A 22,130-nucleotide genomic window follows, 5' to 3' on the forward strand; every position below is an offset into this window, starting at 1 on the left:
TAAGAAGTAAATTACATTTGTTTTTCCAATAGAAAATTATTCCATTAAGAAATATGTTATAGATAAGATTCAAAAATAGGACATAGTTCGCAATTGTCCCGACATTTTCAAAACAAATTTGGTTCCTGACGTGCCGCGAGAGAACAGGTAGTCTAAAATGTACAAAGCAAAAGCCCTGCTCGATATTTATTTAAACCTTCGCTACAATGCCAGACATATATCGCTGCAACTAAGAGCTTTCGTTGTTCTCCTGGCCTAAGCTTTTTCTAAAAATGGGCTTGTCCAATGTTTATAGTCATTTGGTTTGCAGTGATATGTTTTTTGACTGAGATGATAAACGGAATATCAAGGGAGAAAAAGACCATTTGATTTATTGCGTATTAGTCTATCTGACATGAAAATGTACCAAATGTACAAACAATCATATATTGCGAAGCAGGGGAGTACAAGGCATGTTGTCATCGTTAGCCGCTAAAGTCGGCTGATACTCGGGCACTTGAGCTGCCTGTAAGAGCAAAAGCATAACATAAGAATAAAAACAAACGTGGGTAAGCTTTTCGTACTTTGATTTATGGAAGCGAAATGCCTGAAATTAGCCAATATTTTACTCCTGAAATTTAACTTATTTTTTTAATTGATATAAGATAAACCTAATAGAACTAAAGCAACAGAAAGAAATGCCTGAAAAGAAGTGCAAGTGAATAATGATAGTGTTGCCTAGAAAGTAACTGATTGCAGTATCGTTCAGAATTAACAATTCAAAGCAGTATCCTGACTAAAACATTTTTCTCTTGAATGGAGAAAGAGAGATTTTTTTAGAAAAAAAGGTGGGCACAGGACGCACCATAACATCATGATACACTAAACAGCAGTTATGACTCTTAACAGATGACTACAACGAATTTTATTTGACAAGAGTTTGCATTAGTGTCCTCTGCATTGAAGCAAAGTGACTCAAAAGTCAGGAACAACACCCTTTTTTCTTACTACTGGAAAAAGCAGCTACATTTTTTTAACAAAAAGGTGAGTGATATTAAAACCCAGAAGCAAAAGAAAAACAAGCTAGGAAGGATATTGCAGAGGCAACCACTAAAGCATCATATGCTTTCAATTACCCAATCAAAGAACATGAATCCAAAAGCAGCTAGATTTCTAAAGAAACCATATACCGCATTTCCACTAAAGTCCAGTATAAAGAGGTGAAAAATTAACCTGAAAAGGTGGCTTTCATGTTTTTGACTGCTAATTAGAAAGATAAAACACATTACGAGGAACATGTGCAAAACTCATCTAAAATACACCATGATGATAACACTAATACCATGCTGGATTCAGCTATCAGCATCTACAACGCTTTGAAAAGAAGGAATACTATATGGAGGCAGGCGAAAGTAGGTCCTTACGTACCAAAAAAAAGTGTCAGTTAAATGCCTGAAGACTCCGCCAGCTATACGACAAGTTCATCTTCAAGATAACAGTACTCGAATGTGAACTCAGTCTTGATTCTCTGACACCTGCAACAGCACATGCACAACAACCTCTTTTACAAACAATGCTCGAATAACAAAATGAACCACACGATAAGACATGTATGATGATTGAAAAAAGTAAGAAAAAACTCCAAGCACCAATACATGTCCATATTATTTTTCCTCTTAGAGCATAATTATCCACACCCATACAGGATTCTGTGACTATCATTGCGGTGGTGAGAAGAAAAATAGCAAAGAAGAGGAGAAACTCAGGGAAGGACAAAAAAGGATAAAAGGGGAGGAATGGCATTTAAGATCAATCCAACCACTCAAAAATAATAATAACACAATGTACCATCCATTTTGCACTTCATCATTCGCAATGTGGAAATCGAAGTACACATATGTGCCCTGTTCATATTCATCAGTTGTGATTTTGGGTTCCTCATGCCGCTGAAACCATGTGTAGTATTTACGATGGTACCTCCAAGACTGTTTTTTCAGTTCCCTTGCAGCTAAATACTGCTGATACATGTTCTGCAAGATCAACAGTCAGTAAAGTTAAATAAAAATTGAAAAGTAAAACTCATCCTGAAAATCAAAATAAAAAAGACAGGAGTACTAAAAATGTTACCTGCTGGTAATAAAATGCAAAAAACAGTGTATCAGTACCATTGGTATATCCATCCCCACCAATTCTTTCCCAGAAGGCTGGGGTGTCAACAATTGGGGCTGGGACTTGAGGGTAGCTAGCAGGAGTCACTGCAGGATGTCGCTGCAAAATGATAGTTTATTTTAACAAACATATAAAACTTGAAAGATATTTTTTTTAACAAAAAAACTTTACATATAATAAAATCAAAGAAAACAGATATCATACCGGAACATAGTTCCTTGGACGTTCTGAGTCTTTGGGTTGAGGGAGCTTATAAAAGGCAGACTCTAGCATCTGTAAATTAAAATTATGATCATGCATTCCTGCAGATGTCATAGTTGATGAGCTGAGGTTATCACCAATAGCACCAAGGTCAGAAGCACTTCTTCGACCAATCACACCCAGGTTGGCTGAAGATTGACTCAACTGCAAAGGCTGCCCAGGAGAAAGATCTGTATCTCTTGGTACTTGCACAGTGTCTGTCAAAGCATTGGAACCTCCAACCTGCAGTAACACAAGTACAAGTTATTCAAGTCATACCATATGTTACAACTGTAGAACGTCGAGTAGATAATATACTTTCATGAATCATTTTATTGGGGATCTCTGTTACCAACTACACTTTTAGAAGACTAAACATGCTTCACTTTCCAACAAACTAAATCATAACAACCAACCAGGAATTTCTTTTTGCTTGTTTAGGTAACAGTAATCTATACACAGACAAGCAATTTAGATATAAACCAGCTAGTCAGATATTCAAGAAACGAAATCATATGACATACAGATGCATCAACAGCATACGGCATTTTCAAATCATCATCCCCAGGGAGAGTCTTGCTAAGCCCTGAATTTGGAGCTGGCTCTACAGTTAAATCATCAGATATGTTTTGCTGTTGTTGTTGGTCATCAAGCTTTGCATGTCCAACATCTACATGACACATCACTAGCCAAATAAGTGCATAGCAGCTGCAACAAGGACCAAAACAGGCCTTAGCCACCAGATCAATGACCAGTGGCTTCCATAAATTTGGAATTTTACATACTCCCAGTACATGGAAGTACCTGCATCCTTTGGTCCACTTAATGAAGAATTGACTGCAGAGAGGCTCCCAGGAGACTGTACACCAAGTCCAATCCCAACTTGAGGTGCCAGAGATGTGGTCTGAGAATTGAACTGCAATGAATCATAAGAAAGCCATGTCAGGAAAGGAACAGCCAAAAGTGAGCATGAGTGAATGACAAGAAGAATTCAGCTGATAAAGCTTTCAGGGAATGTGTCAAGCAGGCCTAGACCGAAGCTCGCTTAATAATATATGCTTCTGCACTTCTTGAACATACAGTTATTCAACTAAAGGGATGATCCAAATCTTCAGTTTCTTTTTTTATTTTTTTTGAACGAAGGAATACACTAGAGACCTAGATACTCCTTTCAGCCAATATATCAGACATATTGTTGACATCCCTTAATATGCTGTCAAGAGACTTCTGATGGAGTCCTCGTTTCCATTCATAAAAATATAAAGACACAAAAAATAGACAGAGCCAAGCCTTGAGGGGCAAGCAAGCCCCCATTACAATTCTATTTTGGTATGCCCCAGATTTTGCTAGAAATGGAGTTGGCAGCATGCTGAATGTTTCTGTGGTTATGTTATGATGCCACTATCAGAAAAGCTGATTCTATCTTAGAAAAAATTACCTGCTGTAGGAGTGAATTTGGTTGTTGAGTAGAAAATTGCATATGATTTCCGCCTGAGAGATGAGGCACACCAAGTAGGGTACTATGACCTTGTTGTTGCACTTGCTGGAGCCTCTGCAGAAACTTCTCCCTCTGGTCAGGTGCAATCTCAGTCCTTCCACGGAACTGCCCCTGGAAAATATAAATAGTTAAGACATGCTCTAAGAACCTCAATTGGTTTAAATCTTAGAAAAAGTGCATCACCTTGTGACTGCCTAATGGCCACAATGGGCGGGATGTCTATTGTGAGGTCTTTAGCTCAAGTCTCACCATGATATAGAGTTAAACATTTCTCAAAACAGGAAAAAAAAAGGCACCACCTCACCATTGAATCAAGTGTTATCCATAATATCTTTCTTCATTATTTGAACATCTTCATGAGGCACAAATACCCAGTAGAATATTGCAGATATAAATATGTCTGTCTCACCGAAACTGTAACTTACACAAATGTCAACTATTAAATTGTTGTCGAAACTGATGTAATACGTACCATTTCATTCTGATTCTGAAATGAATTTGCACTATGAGGTCTCCATTGCACCCCACTAACCACTGAAGGGGTGAAGACTCGCCCTCCAATTACAGTACTGTCACCAACACTGCTCGAGTCAGTTGAAGGCGCTCCATCAGTAGCTTTAGAACTCTGCTGCAAGATCATTCTGCCACTTAAAGGCGAAACCAGAGGCTGCATTCTCTCATCCACTCCTAATACATTTCTCTTTGCCATATCAGAGATTGTGGGGCCTGAACCAAGAGCACCATTGCTAGCTATTCCTGTACCAGAACTCAAACTTAACGGAACACTAGATGCTTGACTTGATACTGCTCCTACCACTGACCCACGTCCAAGACCTCTAGGTAATCCAATCTCAGTCAGAACTGGTGATGGTCTACTACCAGGGAAATTTGCACCATCATCCTCCTTCAATGAACTAGATGGGTTGCCAGGTGATGTGGACAGAGAAGCAGAGCTATCCATGGCACTTCGAGCATATCCAGACCCAGAAAGAATGGATGATGCAGTAGGGCCACCAACCATCGTACGTGAAGAAGTATTGCCAGGCCCAGCAGCAGTGTTAGTTCCTGTAGGAGTGCCAGAACCAATACTGGATGTACTTAATGAAATTGATGAGCCCAGAGATCCATTTTTAATGGAAGGTGGAGTTCTTGGGGGAATATCAGAGTTACTGTCCTGGGACGCCGTCTCTTCAGATTGGTCCTGAGCAGCACCCTGACCAGACTGTGCCAAAAAGAACTAAATAATCAGCAAGAATTACATAAAAAACCAAGGCAACAACCAGATACTAATAAAACTATCATTCAGTAAAAACAAAGCCATAAATGCTTATGGTAGACGAACACAAACATCAACCTCACCGTAACCAAAAGACTATAACATAAAAGAGTTGCAGCAATCCTGTCCATCAAACTTCACCAAGTCACAATAGACTTAACAGAGAGTAATTTTGATCACAGGTCAAAGCAACCAATTTTATTTTTTTAATAAAGTCAGAAATTTTGATTAAGGAGAACAAAATATTACAAAAGATCAAAGCAACCAGATTACCAATCTTTTTTTTTTAAATGGATTCACAAATCTCATTATTCATTTGTTTGCCAACCCAACAACCTAAATGGTTATGTTTTTTGTGACACCGAATGGAGATATTTAAAAATAATTAAATTTTGGGGAACAACTGACCAGTTCTGAAGATGACATACTATAAAGGATCCTCACATCCAACAACTCTTAGAAGGCAAGTTTGTTTAACTTGAAGCCAGCGGATTGTGAGACAAACATTTGTAGCTGTTACATTTATCCAAATGCCACAGAATTGAACTTACAGGTACATGAGAAGGAGAAGTAGCAATGGAGCTCTTCAAGCCTAAGACTGCACCAGCACCAGAAGTAACACCCTACCAAAAATGGGAATGTGCATCAGAATTTTTCTTCAAGAGTAGCATATGTTTCAAAACGTGAGAAACTGTTGATTCCAGATTAACCAATTCACCCCAAGAAAAGTAGACCTATCAGAAAGGCAACTATGAAGCATTTGTGATCATGTCAAACATTAAGCTGCACAAATCAACTTATGACCAGCTTCAGTCCAGAGAAGTATCAATTGCTTGGTGAACTAACCCAAAACAAAGCTTTGACAAATACTAGCTCATGTCAAAGGCAGTGGAGATTAGCTAACTTTTCTAACTTCTCGATGTAGATGAGTAATTTGGATAAAATACATATAATACTTGGACTGAGGAGAAAATACAAATATTGTTATATAATTTTTTTTTTTTATTATTTGAAAGTGATGAGCTTTGTTAAACAAAGGGAAGCAACCAACAAACAATCAGGGAGGGTTCCCTTTACAACAAGTGATTGGAGGGAAACACCATTTTTAGCAAGAGAATCAGCTAAAGAATTGGCTGATCTCAGTACATGAGTCCGATAACAAGAAAACATAGAAGAAATGTCCTTGACATCATAAAAGGCCAGCTAGTGGCGCCAAGAGGGCTCAGAGAAGGGGGAGAAGTACCAAGCGATAACCACTTTGAAATCACCTTCAATGATGAGGGGACAGGTCATGTGATCCAAAAAAAGACAAGAGGCCCTAGAGAAGGACCATGAGCTCAGCTAAGTAGAGTTTGAGATCGCCAAATCCAGAATAAAATAGGAGGGTGGTGCCATCAAAGTTCCAGATAACCCCTCCATAACCAACTGGTCCAAGGTTGCCAAGAGCACTACTGTCAAAGTTAAGCTTGAGGATGCCTGGCGGCCAAGGTTTCCAGTCATGAACAACAAAGCTGTGAGAAGGGGCAGACATCTAGGTAACATTGCGCTTACTAAGGAGAATAATCTCGCCAAGATAGTTGAACTCCTTCCTAGAGTGAATCCAAGGCGAGATCTAGCCAATAACATCGCTACCCACTTCATCAGCATTTTCAAATTTGAAATTGAAGCAATGTTTGTTTCTTTCCACCATAGACCCCAAGGAATGTGACCAAGGCAAGCTGAGAATTTTTCCAAACGTGGAAGGGGGATCCCAAGGAGCAGCTGACAAGTGGAGGTGAGATAACTTAGGAAGCAAAGTTGAAGACTGAAGAGGTTAAGTAGATGTGTCCATACTCTCTAGGCAAAAGGGTAATGAAGAAAGACATGGGAGACACTTTCCTCACCAAAAATATAGAGGGGGCAATGAATAGTGGGTCCCTCATTACCTCGTTTCTGAAGGTTATCAACAATCAAAATTCCATTGTGTGGAGCACTCCATATGAAGAACTTGATATTAAGGGGGGTTGAGATACGCCAAGTAATAGCAATGTTATGTTGCCAAAGATCAAAAGGACCAGCCAAAGATGTGGATGTAGGTTGAAGCGACCGAGAACTTACCACTATTAGCATGCCTTCAAACAAGCTTATCCTTAATATGGCTCCAGATTTTGACTGAGCCGAGGTCATCAAGGAGGGTGCAGACTTCGTTAGCTTCGACATATTGAGACCCCGTTGGAAATGAAGATTCCAACAAGCACTGGGCCCCACGAATGAGCAGTAGCGGTAAAAGCTGGCAGAGAGGGGTAGGAATCTTTGAGAGGTCAAGAGCCTCCCCACCAATCGTTCTAAAATCGAATATAACAGCCATTGCCAACAAAGAATCTCAAGGCAGCCACAAAAATAGGAAGTAAAAGAAATAGTGAGCACTAGATAGGGGAGAGTTTTTGGTGCAGCCCGCCAGTTTGTTTGCCTCCCAATTTGCCTTGGAGGATTGGGTATTCATCCCACCAACAGCATTAAGCCACTAGTGTGCCTCCAAATTAAGCTTTGTAGCGACCATGGCCTCCAAATAGCGCATGCGAAGGTGTTGAATTTCCACAACCATTTGAAGAGGGCCAGGTACATACTTTTGGTGAGATGGATACCCAATCCTCCAAGACCTTTTGTTTGGCATACCTCATTCCGATTCACAAGGTGATACTTGAAGTTGTCATACACTCCCCTCCAAAGGAATCTTCTCTTGATGCACTCAAAATGTTGTCATATAATTCAATATTCAACAAATATAAAGGATCATTCAACTACATCAGCACAACTTACTGCCTATGGCAATACAGAGGACCAGCACGAAGCTCATTGGATGTGGTACATGTCACTTTCATAAAAATAGAGTTCCCTTTAGGCCATGAAGCATTTTTTTAAAGGATGTTCCTAGCATTTTTCACATGCAACCTTATTCTTCAAAGAGGTACTAAAACCACCCACCTACATCTTTACAGAGGCAAAATATATGCTTTAAAAAAAAGGTATCCAAGTAAATGGTTATCCTTTGGAACTATTAAGGAAAGGTCCCACATGGATGAGTGAGTACAAAGATCTTGAGTTTATTAGTTGGGAAAGAGGTTTCCTAATTTGGCTAGTCATTTTGGGATAGGCCTTGGACCCAACTTCACATGGTATCAAAGCAAATACTCATATGTGGGCCTACACCTAAATTATCCACTTGTAGAGCCACAAAAGAGGGCCTACACCTAAATTATCCACTTGTAGGGCCACAAAAGAGGGCCTACACCTAAAACTATCCACTTGTAGAGCCACAAAAACAGAGCATACACCTAAACTATCCACTATAGAACCACAAAATAGGGCCTACACCTAAATTATCCACTTGTAGAGCCACAAAAGAGGGCCTACATGTGAGGGGGAGTGTTAAGGAATAATCCAACATGGATTAGTGGGTACAAAGATCCTGAGTTTATAAGCTGGGAAAGAGGTTTCCTAAGTTGGCTAGTCATTTTGGGATGGGCCTTGGACCCAACTTCACATGGTATTAGAGCAGATACTCATATGTGGGCCTACACCTAAATTATCTACTTGCAGAGCCACAAAAAAGGGCATACACCTAAATTATCCACTTGTAGAGCAACAAAAGAGGGCCTACACCTAAGATTTTCCACTTGTACATCCACAAAAAGAGGGCCTACACCTAATTATCCACTTGTAGAGCCACAAAAAAGGGCCTACAACTAAAATTATCCACTTGTAGAGCGACAAAAAAGGGTCTACACATGAGGGGGAGTCTCAAGGAATAGTCTCACGTGGATTAATGAGTACAAAGATTTTTAGTTTATTAGCTGGGAAAGAAGCTTTCTAAGTTGGCTAGTCATTTTGGGATGGGTTTTGGAGCATATTTCACATGGTATCAGAGCAGGTACTCATATGTGAGCCAAAGTGATGGGCCAAATATCCACCTGGCTCTTGACAAAAAAGCCTTTCAGTTCTTTCAAGGGCACTTCTAATCGTGAAAACTGGAGCAATCTAGCAAAGATGCATTTGGGGACCAAGACTCAAGTTATGAAAGAGTGGGCGCCCCCAGAGGTTGGATACTTAAAATTGAATTTTGATGGATCTTCTCTCGGTAATCCGGGGATAGCAGGTTTCGGAGGTGTGATTTCAGACTCATTTGGCAACCAGTGGTTTTCTTATGCGGGTCCATTAGGCATCTCCGATTCAACGTCTGCAGAGCTTCATGGTCTTCTCAACGGGCTCCGGATCTTCAAAGATAAATGTAGTGGCCCAATTCACATTGAAGGGGATTCCAAGGTAGTCATTGGATGGGGCCGTAGCACTTCTTTTCCGCCATGGAGGCATTGGGAAATTTTCCAGGAGATTTTAGAGATTGCCTCACTATTGTCTTGTATTTGGTCTCACACTCCGAGATCTGCAAATTCGGCAGCAGATGTGCTTGCCAAACAGGGAGCATCTCTTCAACATCTTGTTGTTAAGGATATGCTCCCTATCTCTTTGTAACTTTTTGTTTTTAATGGATTACATCTTTATCAAAAAAAAAAAGGTACTCATATGTGAGCCTACAACTAAACTATCAACTTGTAGAGCCACAAAAGATGGCCTACACCTAAAATTATCCACTTGTAGAGCCACAAAAGAGGGTCTACACATAAATTATCTACTTGTAGAGCCACAAAAGAGGACCTACACATAAACTATCCACTTGTAGAACCACAGAAGTGGGCCTACACTTAAATTATCCACTTGTAGAGGCACAAAAGAGGGCCTACACTTGAGGGGGAATGTTATGGAATAATCCCACATGGATGAGTGAGTACAAAGATCTTGAATTTATTAGTTGGGAAAGAGGTTTCTTAAGATGGCTAGTCATTTTGGAATGGGCCTTGGACCCAACTTCACAGGAACCATATTATGTTGTATTCACTTGAACACCATATAAGGAGTTGCCAACATCCATGATTAATCTCTTCTGAGTTTTTGACTTGCATGACCACCCATAACTCAACATTGCCAAACATTTAAAGAGAGAGCAATACATCCAGTGCAAAATCTATGACAATTTTTCACACCCTTGAATAATTCCAAGAATTCTCTTTTTTCTTCATGCAAAATCCTATATCATGAACCAAACAAATAGAATTTAATAATCAAGATAGGCATGCCATCCATGGCACTTACCTTTACAAGAGCCGGAGGAACAATAGCGACCAAATCTTCAAGGGATTCCACCTTGTCTAGGGGTAAGGAGTTGTAAAGCTCATCGACATCACTAAATTCATCAAAATCTTCCTGGACAGATATTTCAACATACAAGAACATGAGGTGCGAACTAAAAAGTACTTATCAAGAAGCAATGAAGACAGTGCCAAACAAAAGTAGGTAGCAATAAGAACCAAAAGGTATACCAAATTCCAATTTTCAATAAAATTAACAATTAGAGGAACATAAAGATCAGTGAAGTAAAACCAACGGTATCAAAAGATACCTGATTGCGTTCAACATAGTCATCAATAAAATCCTTAACATCATTGACTTGTTCAGGGCTCAATTCATCGTTATCCAGCAGCCTCAAAATCAACTCCAGCTTCATTATATGAGCTTTGTGTCTGACAATGGATGTCTCTAAGTGTATCTGCCAAACAAAGATGTGAAACATACATGAGCATCAAAATGTTTCAATTCAAGAGGTTGAGGTAGCTTTCATCGTACCAGGCGAGGTGGCCTCTGCTTCCCTTTCTTCACAGACAATCCCTCAATCTCAGCTTCAAAAGCATCAATCTGACTCTCCAATTCTGACACCTGTCAAAGGGAGAAAGAATGTAACCAACATGGAAAGGATCTTCTAACATAGAAAAGTCAACCGAAAAATGCCAAACAAAGACAAAGAAAGAAACCAACATTGAGAAGAAGAGCTTGCATACCACATTGTTCAACCAATCTCTTGTCTCTGATTTGGCCTTCTCTTTTGGGTCCTAGAAAATAATTTCAAAATAAAAGTTCAATGTTAGACCAAGAACTATTCCCAACATGACAAGTTCACCCACCCATTCTATATATTTCCCAAAAATTACCTAAAAGAAAACCAGATGGCAAAAAAAATATATCTCTAACCCTATAAAGCACACAGATTTAATGGAATTATAGTATTGGGGAGTAAAACAGGATGTCATTGAAACATGTCTTTCTTCCACTGAAGTCAACTGTGTATTTCATCAATGTTCTACATAACCAGTTCCCAAAAGTCACAAAAAAATGAAAAGAAAAAAAGTGCGGAAAGAACAGATATTTCTTTAAGATGTTGTTTATTGTTTTAAATTTAGAAAAAATTTACACCCAAGCTACGCTGAGAAGTGCAGTCCATTTTCTCGATAGCAGTGATAATAAAGCCATAACACTTACCAACAACAAGGCCAGAAAATTTTCAACCATGGAGCAAGTAGTGAAAGGATGGACCATGACAAAACATAAAAAGCAAAAGACTTAGAAAATCTCTAACAGCAGCAAAAGTAAAGAAGGATATTGCAACTAACTCCTGTGAAGCTGCCTCCTCTTGATTAGATTGTAGACAATGGATGAAAGGAACTTACAGTTTTTGGTTGCTGACCAAGCCCTTCTTTAGAAAAAGCTTTTGTCTTTGTCTCCTTCTCACAAACTTTAAACCGTTCCATTTCACGCTCAATTTGCTTACGAGCATCCAGCAGAGCCTGCTCATAAGAGGCACTAACCTATGTCAACATATATCACAAAAATTGATTGTCAACACCAAACCCATGAAATAGCAAATTGAGAAAGAAAACATAAAAAATGTACCAAAAAGAAAAAGGCTAATCCAAGATGAAGACACGTCTAATAATAAATTGCATCAGTAAAAAAGAAACCGCTTAAAACAACTACTTACAAAATGAAGACACATCTAATAATAAATTGCATCCACAATGTTTCTCTTTTTCAAAAAATGTTGCTCATGAAGTAATTGCAATCCTTTATGACAGATATTGAGAACTTAGAAGCATGCATTTAATAAAGATAGTAAAGCAGCCAAAGCATTCAAAAATTATGTGGAAAAGGAAGCCTACACAACTGCAATCATCAAAATTAGTTAAAACAAATAATAGTACAGAGTTAAGCTAGAATCTGCCTGAACGGATGCAAATCTGTGATGCATGAAAAAAGATCAGTAAAAATGTTATCAACAAATACATCAAATTCCATTGATTGCATCCATTTTCACATGTCTCATATGTGGTCAAAGAAAGAAAGGTCCACTGTTTTTATGTTTTCATGCTAACTGTCATATGAATAAACTGTTAACGTTAGCACTGCGAGAAAGGTACAAAGTTTTTTTTAACTTCCAATGCCTATAGTTACTATTCCCCTTTTTCTTATGAACATCTAAACACTACATACAGACACAGAACGAAAAAAAAGAAAAAAAAAAAACAACGAACAACAAAGAAAATCAATAATGAGATTACAATTACAAACACATGAAACATACGAATGAGAAAATGCAAAGATGCAGAGCCATAAATACTAGAAGTGCTGAATATATTAGGATATGTTCATATAAATTTGTTTTTGGCCACATCAATAATTTTGAAATTAGATTGAGCTGGATCTTTGACAGTGACATAATGGAAAAATAAAAGGGAGAACAACAAACTTATCTTTGTATATAAAACAAAGGAGAAAGTAAAAACGACATCGACATCCGATAGACTTTACCTAAGTGATGATGAGTATTACTGGCAAGTATGTAACTTTTGATTGCGATGTGATTGAGTAAGGATTAAGTACATATCTAAAGTGTATTTATAGAAAGCTGGTTTTCAAAGATGGGCAGTAAGATTTTCTAGTTCACACTAAACCGTTTTTCATTAATTCACAGACTGAGACTTGCATCGGCTAGAATTTCTCATTAGTCCAGCTGACAAAGGACGATTAGGTCTATGGCTGCAGCCAAGACCGTTTCCAGTATCTATTGCCTGGTGTGCCCCAATAAGATACCCAAAGAAGCCTAATTCTTTGAAACAACATGGAAGAAAATGTAGCGGTTAAAAAAGATAATTAAACCAGTGAAAGAAAGTCAATACTCTCACCTTTTTGTCCTTTATCTCGCTCGACTGTATCCATGTCTTGATCTGATCTCTATACCGCTGAAGCTTCTTAATCTCTTTCTTCAGATCAGCTTCAAATTTCTCTTTCTGGTTGGCATTCTCGGTATCGTAAACCTACCAAACTTCAAAAAAAAATTAGAAATACAGAAAAAATATCAATCGAAAAAATAATTAACGATTTTCCAAGTAACGGACCTTAGTCCATATGCTGTCGAAGATGTCAACCCCTTCCTGAACCTTTTTCAGAACTCGATCGATCTCGCCCTGAAGTTTCCTACTCGCACCCATGCTGAAAGATAATCAACTACTCGAGCATCGAATCGAAAGAGTTTCAATTTTTCCCGTCTTCCAAGATCCAGGTGCGTCGAGTATTAGGGTTTAAACCACCACTCCAGCGTAAAACGGAGATGGGTTGAAGAAGAAAGAACACGAATCACGATGAAGTGAAGCAGTGTCTAGAAACCACGGGCATGTAGCCCTCTGATGAAGTGAAGCAGTGTCTAGAAACCACGGGCATGTAGCCCTCTGCTTCTGCAGATATTTACTTATATGGGTTGCGCCTCGCCGCTTCCTTTACACATGGCGTGACAAGACGAGGGGCTATTCAAGAATCAAGAGGCCCAGATTGGTTCCTCCCTATCCATGTTCTGAGAGACGTGTCGAACGACAGATGGTCCCTCGGTCCTAGTCCAAAAATGGCTAATCACCTGAACGTATAAGGGAAAGGCAGCTTCTGAAAATTGATGGTATAATTGTCTATAAATTCAGGGGTTTTAATTACAAATTACTCTATAAAAATGTTAGTAATAAGCTTTGGAAGTAAAACGGTGGAGCACTTTGTGGGTGTTGCAGACCAATGGTCTCATTGGATTGTTTAGATGGAGGTCTTGATTTCGAGTTTTCTAGTAATTATGAATAAATAAGTTGTAATCTGTTGTGGTTTTGGGTTAAGTATTTATACATTTTGCTATTAACATGCAGGTCTTTTGGGTAATATTGGCTAAGCGCTTAACATTTGATATCAGAGCAGGCACGGGATATCGCGCTACTCAGATGCCAAGGATTATGTCCACATCGCCAGTGTTAGTTTGTTGTGGTCGTCGACTCATGATGGTGAGTATATTATTGTAGTCCTGGGTTAAGTACCTATGCATTCCGCTCCTAAAAAATCGATATTTTGGATAGTATTGACTAGGTGATCAACATAATCAAACTAATTGAAATTTAAAAAAAATATATTTTCATTAAATATTAGCATTCTGTATTTATTAATTGAATCTTGTTTTCCTCATACTTTGATGAAGTAAAATTATACTTATACTCCTAAAACTTAAGAGAAACTGGGTAATTCAGTACAAAATCATAGATACCCGGTTTTGTTCTATTTATTAAATAATAAATAGTGAATGGTTACAATTAATGGATTATTTAATCAAATAATTTTTATTATATTTTGTTATATTAATTAAACATTAAAACAAAATATCCATTAATCAGTTAAAATTGACACCCCTGCCCATTCCCGTCTTATTATAGTTTTGATAAGGCCTACATGTGAGGGGGAGCCCTTTAATACTAATATTAGTAAGAATAATTTTACATAGATTAATGTGAAGACAACCACTAGAAAAATACCATGTGGATGGACCTTAACCCAAATCTTACATTTTAAATATAAACAATTCATAATAAGTGTTTAAAAATTTATATATTATATTCATTTAGTCAATATTATATTATACTATAATGTCACTTAGTATATTTTAGATATTAAGTTCTTATATGTATGCAATATTTATATTTATAGAGTAATATTGGTTAAATATCAATTTTACCACTGTTACAATCATTTATTGTAAATCTAATGATAAACTCTAAATGAGCATTCATGGGTATTTTGTGACTTGTATTTGTGTGTGAAGACCTTCAAAATCGTAGAAGAACAAATTTTCATCGACCGATCAATTAATCTGTCTTGTAATTCAAGACAACATGATTTGGTTAAGCTATATCGAAATTGTTTAAATCATGGAAGCAAAAGATCATTTAAGTGATCTTCATATAGCAGGGGGTAGTCGACAATGAACTTAAAATAATGTTAGACTTTAATCCATCTTAATTGAATTGATTCAACTTCAACTCATCATTAAGTGTTAATGGTATGAGATTAAAAACCTAACAACTATATTACCAAGGCAAGATCTAAGTTAACTCGAGGATGATAGGTGTTCACATAATTATATTTGGGTATCATATAGATCGGTTTTAAATCTAATGTGATATGTCAATACATATGGTATATAAGCATTGCATTGGTATGTATTACATAAAAAACTATTACTAAAAAAAATAAAATTTGATATATAGTGAATAACTCTGGTTCATAAGCAAAAATAAAAAATTGACCAATTTTTTTAAATTAATAATATTAAGTTATAAAATAAAACCTATGACGAATTTCTAGCAAGAGCATTAATAAAATATAAACAAAGATTAACATAACCTGTAATTGGGGAAAAAACGGATGTTATCAAATTGAACCAAACCAACCAAGTCAACTGGGTTCAACCGGACTCTGTCCCTTTTTGATTCTATTTAAAATGGTATATCAGCCTACTAATCTATTGGATTATGTTAAAAATAAAATAAAAAGATATATAATAAATCTAAGGTAGCATGTCACTTTGGTCCGGAACCCGGTCTAACCCGGTTACATAAAAACCGAGCCATCTCACTGAATTTTTTCCACCGATATCACTCGTTCGTGCGCCCCGTTGGTTACAATTCCCCTCCCCCTCTTTAAAACTGTTGCTCACTCCGGCTCTCCATACTCTTTTCCCGCCACTTTTGGCAGTTCAGTTTCTCACTCGGAAGTCCTTCGCTTAGATTTCCTACGGAATTTTGTGAAAATGTTGTGGGTGGACAAGTACCGTCCGAAAACACTGGACAAGATGATCGTCCACGAGGACATAGCTCAGAATCTGAAGAAACTCGTAATGTTCTTCTCACCTATCTTCTCCTTTTGATGTACTATTTTATTTTATTTGGATTTTCTGGGTATAGTTTAAGGCATTGTAATTGTTCAACAGGTGTCCGAGCAAGATTGTCCTCATCTCCTCTTTTATGGACCACCTGGTTCTGGCAAGAAAACCCTAATCATGGGCCTCATCAAACAGATGTTCGGCCCTGGCGCTGAGAAGGTCCTGTCGGACTCATATTTTGCATGAGATCTCGTATTACACTTTTTTTTTGGTAGAGTAAATTGTTTTGGAGCTAATGTATCTTTTTGTTGCAGGTGAAGATAGAGAATAAAGTGTGGAAAATCGATGTATGTATCTTTATTGATACGTCGACCCTCATTGGTTTATTTTTATGTTAATATTTGATTAGATGCATCCACAGCAGAAAGAGCATAATTGACATATAGTTAGTCCGGCACTCGTCGAATAACTGGATACTGCAAGATTTGCCTCAAATAATTCCCCTGTTTTTGCATGTTGGTCGTTCATGCTCCGAAGATTTTTTTGATGGAATTACTAAGTGACTGGAAATAATATGCTTTCCCCCATTACACTCTCCATTCAAGTTACTTATTTCTACTTGCAATTCTGGCTGCAAAGGTAATATCATTATTCATTAAATAAAAAGTCCATTACAAAACAGGTTACTTGAACTTGATTTGTTATTATCATTATTACTTGCATGACTTTACTGTGATTTTCATGTAAGGCAAACTGTTAGTTTGATGTCCTCTGAATTCTGTATATTTTTAACAGCCATTTAGTCGAACGGTACAACTAGTTCTGAGATGTGGTTTCTTGGCAGGCTGGATCCAGAACAATTGATATCGAGCTCACAACATTGTCAAGCTCTTACCATGTGGAACTGAATCCAAGCGATGCAGGTTTCCAGGATCGGTATGTTGTCCAAGAGATTATTAAAGAAATGGCAAAGAGCAGACCTATTGATACCAAAGGAAAGAAGGGTTTTAAAGGTGTGCTTAAATACACTATTGTAAATTATAGTTTTGACTGAAACTATTCTTGTTTTGTTTAAATACTGATTCATTGGATCTATTAGTAGTTTGATTTAATAATAGACAATTGTTTTTATAACCATGTGTTTGTGAATGCTAATAGACATTTTTTTTAATCAAATGATACAGTGTTGGTGCTTAATGAGGTTGACAAACTGTCAAGAGAAGCTCAGCATTCTCTTCGTCGAACAATGGAGAAATACAGTGCGTCTTGTAGGTTAATTTTATGTTGCAATAGCTCTTCTAAGGTCACAGAAGCAGTTCGATCTCGTTGCCTGAATGTGAGAGTAAATGCACCTACTGAGGAACAGGTCCGTATGAAGTTACATGGCACTCTCACACTTCTTGGCTGAACTACCATTTGGGAGCTATTCTTAGTTCTTGTAATAATGACATAGCTTTTAATTTTCTTTGTAAATTATTAACCTGTCTTTTCCTAATTTGAAGGAATAGTCCTACATGGATTAGTGAGTACAGAGATCTTGAGTTTATTAGTTGGGAATAAGGTTTCCAAAACAACTAGTCATTTTGGGATAGGGTATTGGACCCAATTTCACATGGTATCAGAGCAGGTACTCATATATGGGCTTACACCTAAAAAAACTATTTACTTGTAGAGCCACAAAAGAGGGCCTATACCTAAAACTATCTACTTGTAGAGCCACAGAAGAGGGCTTACACCTAAATTGCCTATTCCTAAATTATCCACTTGTAGAGTTACAAAAGATGGTCTACACATGAAGGGAAGTGTTAAGGAATAGTCCCACATAGATTAGTGAGTGTAAAGATCTTGAGTTTATTAGTTTTACACATCTTATTTAAAAAATAAATAAATTATTAGTTGGGAAAGAGGTTTCTTAAGTTGACTAATCATTTTGGGACAGGGCCTTGGACCCAATTTCACATGATCCTCAAGTTTCTTCTTACCAACTCCAAAGCAGAAGTAGAAGAGTCGTTCAAGCAGTAATTAGTGTAGAGTTTCTTCTAGTAGCAGATCACCTTCTCATCTTCAAGACCTGTTCCCTTTGCCTGCATTATCACTTTTGACATTTTCTGTTTCCTTAAGAAGCCTTGCAGCTAGCTATCATTTTGAAGACTCCGAAACTGCAAAAGATCAGCAATATGTGACACATCTAAATCAACTCATTGACAGCTGATTGCCAATGCCTCTTCAAAAACTTGGCTTAATGCTACTTAATTGTCATTCTGTCAGGATCTAGCAGAAATGTGGACCTCTAGAACACTTAAAACTAGCTTAACGCACTGCAGATTTCAGTTATGCAGGATTGCTGTAGGTACTATTATAAGTGGCTTTATATGTTACAAATCTTATAATCTCAAGGAAGAGATTTTCAGTCTTTCCTAGGCAGAGATTCGTAATTCAACTTCCCAAGGGGACCCCGTATCTTTAATAATGTAACTCAGAACCACAAAATGCTAGGGATGATATTTCAGGGTAAATTCAGACAATTATGAGGGAAAAGGCCAGCTTTAAAAGGTGATATGGCTTGAAACATTTCCATCCTTTCTACTTCTGTGACTGGTTTGAGTGTCTTGGAGAGCATAAAAGAGGAAGATCGAATCGTAGGAATATAGACAAAGGTAATTCCCACCAGAGCTTCTGCCAATTATGCTGGGCCAGCTAATCATAGAAGTAAAAAGATACGAGCAAAAAAAATAAAAAAGAGTAAGAAACATGTACATCTTATACAATGGTATATTATATGCTGAAAGATCACCTTGCTGAGAACACTTCTTTCCAAATTATTTTTAGAACAGAAAGATAGGTAAAGCGATGATAGGACTCGGCTAAGTGTACTGATTTGAATGCTTATATTCTGACAAATATCTTCTACTTTAACCTGTATATGATTGGCTTTTGAATAATTTGTATGAGAATTTGAAATGTTTTAGATTTCTTGAGCATGTTAAAAAATATGAGTAGAGGAATTTTGGCATCTTTTTAGAAGGTTATAAAGTTCAAAACTATTTCAAATTTTGCATCTGCTTTCAGATATTTCATACAGTGACTTGAAAGTTTGATATCTAGTTTCTCATGACCAAGCATTGCATATATTTTTATCCAGCTTTGATTGTCTTGCTATCTGTCAGATTATTAAAGTACTGGAGTTTGTTGGAAATAAGGAAGGTCTTGAACTTCCAGCAGGATTTGCAGCTCGTGTTGCAGCCCAATCGAACCGAAGCTTAAGAAGGGCACTGCTGTCCTTTGAGACATGTCGCGTTCAGCAGTTAATACTTGTTGCACACCACCATTTTATCTGATTATGGTTTCATACATTTTGCTTTTGACTTGAAAGCTATAAAGAAACGAGTTTTACTTGGGACATAGTTTTCTAATGTTCATGGTTCTTGTGCTTACTTTCATTGTAGATATCCTAGTTTTCTAATGTTCATGGTTCTTGTGCTTACTTTCATTGTAGATATCCCTTCTCAGAAAACCAAGCAGTGGCACCCATGGACTGGGAGCAATATGTTTCAGAAATAGCATCAGACATTGTGCAGGAGCAGAGCCCTAAAAGGTTTTAACCATGCTATCTTTGTACTTCCCTTGAGTTTCTACTAGGAGTCAGACAAATAAATCTTTTGTGGAACCCTTGTATGATACTTTTCTTGCATGGCTGAACTCCCATGTGTAATACTTGATTGAGAATGGGTTTCTGCAATCAATAGTCTGACATGTTTCTATTCAAGTCCCTGTAGATGACTGACATTTGAGCACTTTTATGGCTTAACAAAACAGTTGAAAAAAAATCGTTTCAAAATAAACCGTAGCAGTTGTTGGAGATTCCTATACTCAACTTACATACATGAAATTTTTTCAGGCTATATTTAGTTCGTGGGAAGTTGTATGAGCTGCTTATTAACTGTATACCTCCAGAAATCATTTTAAAGGTAATAAAAGTTCATATCCATCAAAATATTCAGTTGATACTTCAACTTTTCACCCTAATTCCAGTGTGCTGTTGTCTTATTTTGCAGAAGTTACTGTCAGAATTACTGAGGAAATTGGATTCTGAACTAAAACTTGAAGTTTGCCACTGGGCAGCATATTATGTAAGTTATCAATGAAGATCACAGTTAATGTTTGTACCTTACCTTTTCACAATAACATCTGCCTTGTTTTTATGGTAGTCATCATAAGGATTAAGTGAGCTCGCAATCGTTATGTAGAAGAAAAAATCCTCCATGATAGATAATCAAAATTTTGGTTATAGATGACATAACTTGTGGTGTTTTTAATTACAAAAAAATTGTGTCTTGAGAAAGCCACAAAGCATCTGGATGAATCAGCCAAATCAATAAACATGAAATGTTTTTGGTGCTACTCTAACTTGTAATCAATGCATACAACATGGGTGAGTGGGTCAGTGTGGAAACATTATCATGTTGTAACCTCTAGACTAATTTTCAAATTTGATAAGAATAATGAATTTTTTTTCTTGTTTTACTTTTGTTTATGTTAATCAGTTATAGGCAGGAAAACTTCTCACTGTCGTCCAAAAAAAGTTCAAAAACCCAATTAGTGAATCAGACCTAATGGGTCAGTTGCATCCACCAAAATCTTGGTGGTACTGCTTGTAGACAGTCCAGGTCCTTTATTTCCAATTTCAGCCTGGTTAAGGCGTTTTTCATTTGTTAGTATGATGACATCCTTGGGATTCAAAACACTTGTACTCATTGAACTTTTTTTGGGCTTTGCAGGAACACAGGATGCGCCTTGGGCAGAAAGCAATATTTCACCTTGAAGGTATAGGCATTTTATATTAATTGCCTTGGAACTCTAGTATCTTGAAACTCAATTATTTTGCATATTAACCATGCATCTGGCCCTTTACAAATCTTCTCCCCATCGTTTACTGTTTTGTCGGGAGACGATATATTATTAGACAGTCAGACCCTCCTGCAACAAGAGTAGATTTTGACTCTTGAAAGAGCTTGAAGACAACATTGTGAAGCAATTGGATGCATTGAGGGCCTCCAGCATCAAGTGCCCTTCTACGAAGGGGTTTAAACTACAGCCAGATATGCTGCCTTGTGAGTCATAATAGCTCTTAGTACGGTGTCTGCTAGGGTGTTTGGATGTGTGGAAAATTAGAAATGCTTAGTTGAGCATAGATAGGCTGTTGAGGGTTTGGCTGATAGATATGGTCCCGCTAAGTCCCACAGACCGATCGAGTGGCTATGTTGTTTCTATCTAACCATTGTTTTTACTATACAAACATTACCTCACCAACAAGGAAAGATTGTTGAAGAAAAATCATAAAATATGGACATTGTTGATTAAGATAGGAAACTTTACCTCAAATGTACCACTTATTTATTTGCCTATTTCTAAGTAAATGTTTTAGGGAAACTGAAAGCTCCTTACAATTTTTTGTTTCAGTTATTATTTTATTATTGTAACCTGGATCATTTTATTGTTTCACAGCATTTGTGGCCAAGTTCATGAGCATCTACAAGGGGTTTCTGATTGCAGCATTTGGCTGACCTTTGTCGACTATATGGGCATTTTATTATGGAACTTCTTCCAACTTTGGCAGTGCGATAAGTTCAGGTCTCTGACTTAAAAGATGCCTCCTATTTTTCTTGCATTGACGGTTCTTTTGGAAGTGATTTCTTCAAATGTTACTGCAAAGGACCTATTATGTAGTTTTACCTCTATTCATCCATTCGCTTGTTAGGTATTTCCATGCTTGTTGGCCTTCGTTTGTCTAATTGGCTAATTGCCGTGATACTCGTTAACATATTTATGCGTGTCTATCAAAAAGTTTTCACGATTGAATA

General features: G+C 37.4%; 2 protein-coding genes across 4 annotated transcripts; one reads left to right on the forward strand and one right to left on the reverse strand.

Annotated features, from left to right (window-relative positions):
- Window positions 1-160: 160 nt before the first annotated feature.
- Window positions 161-13,827, reverse strand: LOC137934033 (uncharacterized). 3 transcript variants are annotated; one of them, XM_068778225.1, is made up of 17 exons: window positions 13,484-13,827; window positions 13,271-13,402; window positions 11,759-11,875; window positions 11,093-11,143; window positions 10,881-10,970; window positions 10,657-10,803; window positions 10,350-10,460; window positions 5,714-5,785; window positions 4,359-5,108; window positions 3,827-3,997; window positions 3,193-3,304; window positions 2,913-3,058; window positions 2,353-2,631; window positions 2,107-2,247; window positions 1,828-2,009; window positions 1,408-1,514; window positions 161-505 (listed from the first exon to the last, which is right to left on the reverse strand). In XM_068778225.1, the coding sequence occupies exons 1-16, from the start codon at window positions 13,574-13,576 to the stop codon at window positions 1,448-1,450; spliced, it is 2,661 nt and encodes an 886-aa protein (XP_068634326.1). In that variant the 5' UTR covers window positions 13,577-13,827; the 3' UTR covers window positions 161-505; window positions 1,408-1,447. The 3 variants fall into 3 exon arrangements, with proteins under 3 accessions (XP_068634326.1, XP_068634325.1, XP_068634327.1); XM_068778224.1 differs by having other exon boundaries at window positions 11,759-11,896; XM_068778226.1 differs by lacking the exon at window positions 5,714-5,785 and having other exon boundaries at window positions 11,759-11,896.
- Window positions 13,828-16,072: 2,245 nt separating this feature from the next.
- On the forward strand, window positions 16,073-22,098 carry LOC137934606 (replication factor C subunit 3). Its single transcript, XM_068779045.1, has 11 exons — window positions 16,073-16,281; window positions 16,378-16,488; window positions 16,584-16,616; window positions 17,114-17,282; window positions 17,454-17,635; window positions 19,437-19,573; window positions 19,766-19,864; window positions 20,168-20,237; window positions 20,325-20,399; window positions 21,048-21,093; window positions 21,775-22,098. Exons 1-11 carry the CDS (start codon window positions 16,198-16,200, stop codon window positions 21,831-21,833), a joined length of 1,065 nt encoding a protein of 354 aa, XP_068635146.1. The 5' UTR covers window positions 16,073-16,197; the 3' UTR covers window positions 21,834-22,098.
- Window positions 22,099-22,130: the final 32 nt, after the last annotated feature.

This window comes from Aristolochia californica, unplaced genomic scaffold (genome assembly GCF_029961685.1).
Source record: "Aristolochia californica isolate CCGP_79_NKW_82.1479 unplaced genomic scaffold, dmAriCali1.0.hap1 SCAF_6, whole genome shotgun sequence".
In the NCBI taxonomy this organism is placed as follows: domain Eukaryota; kingdom Viridiplantae; phylum Streptophyta; class Magnoliopsida; order Piperales; family Aristolochiaceae; genus Aristolochia; species Aristolochia californica.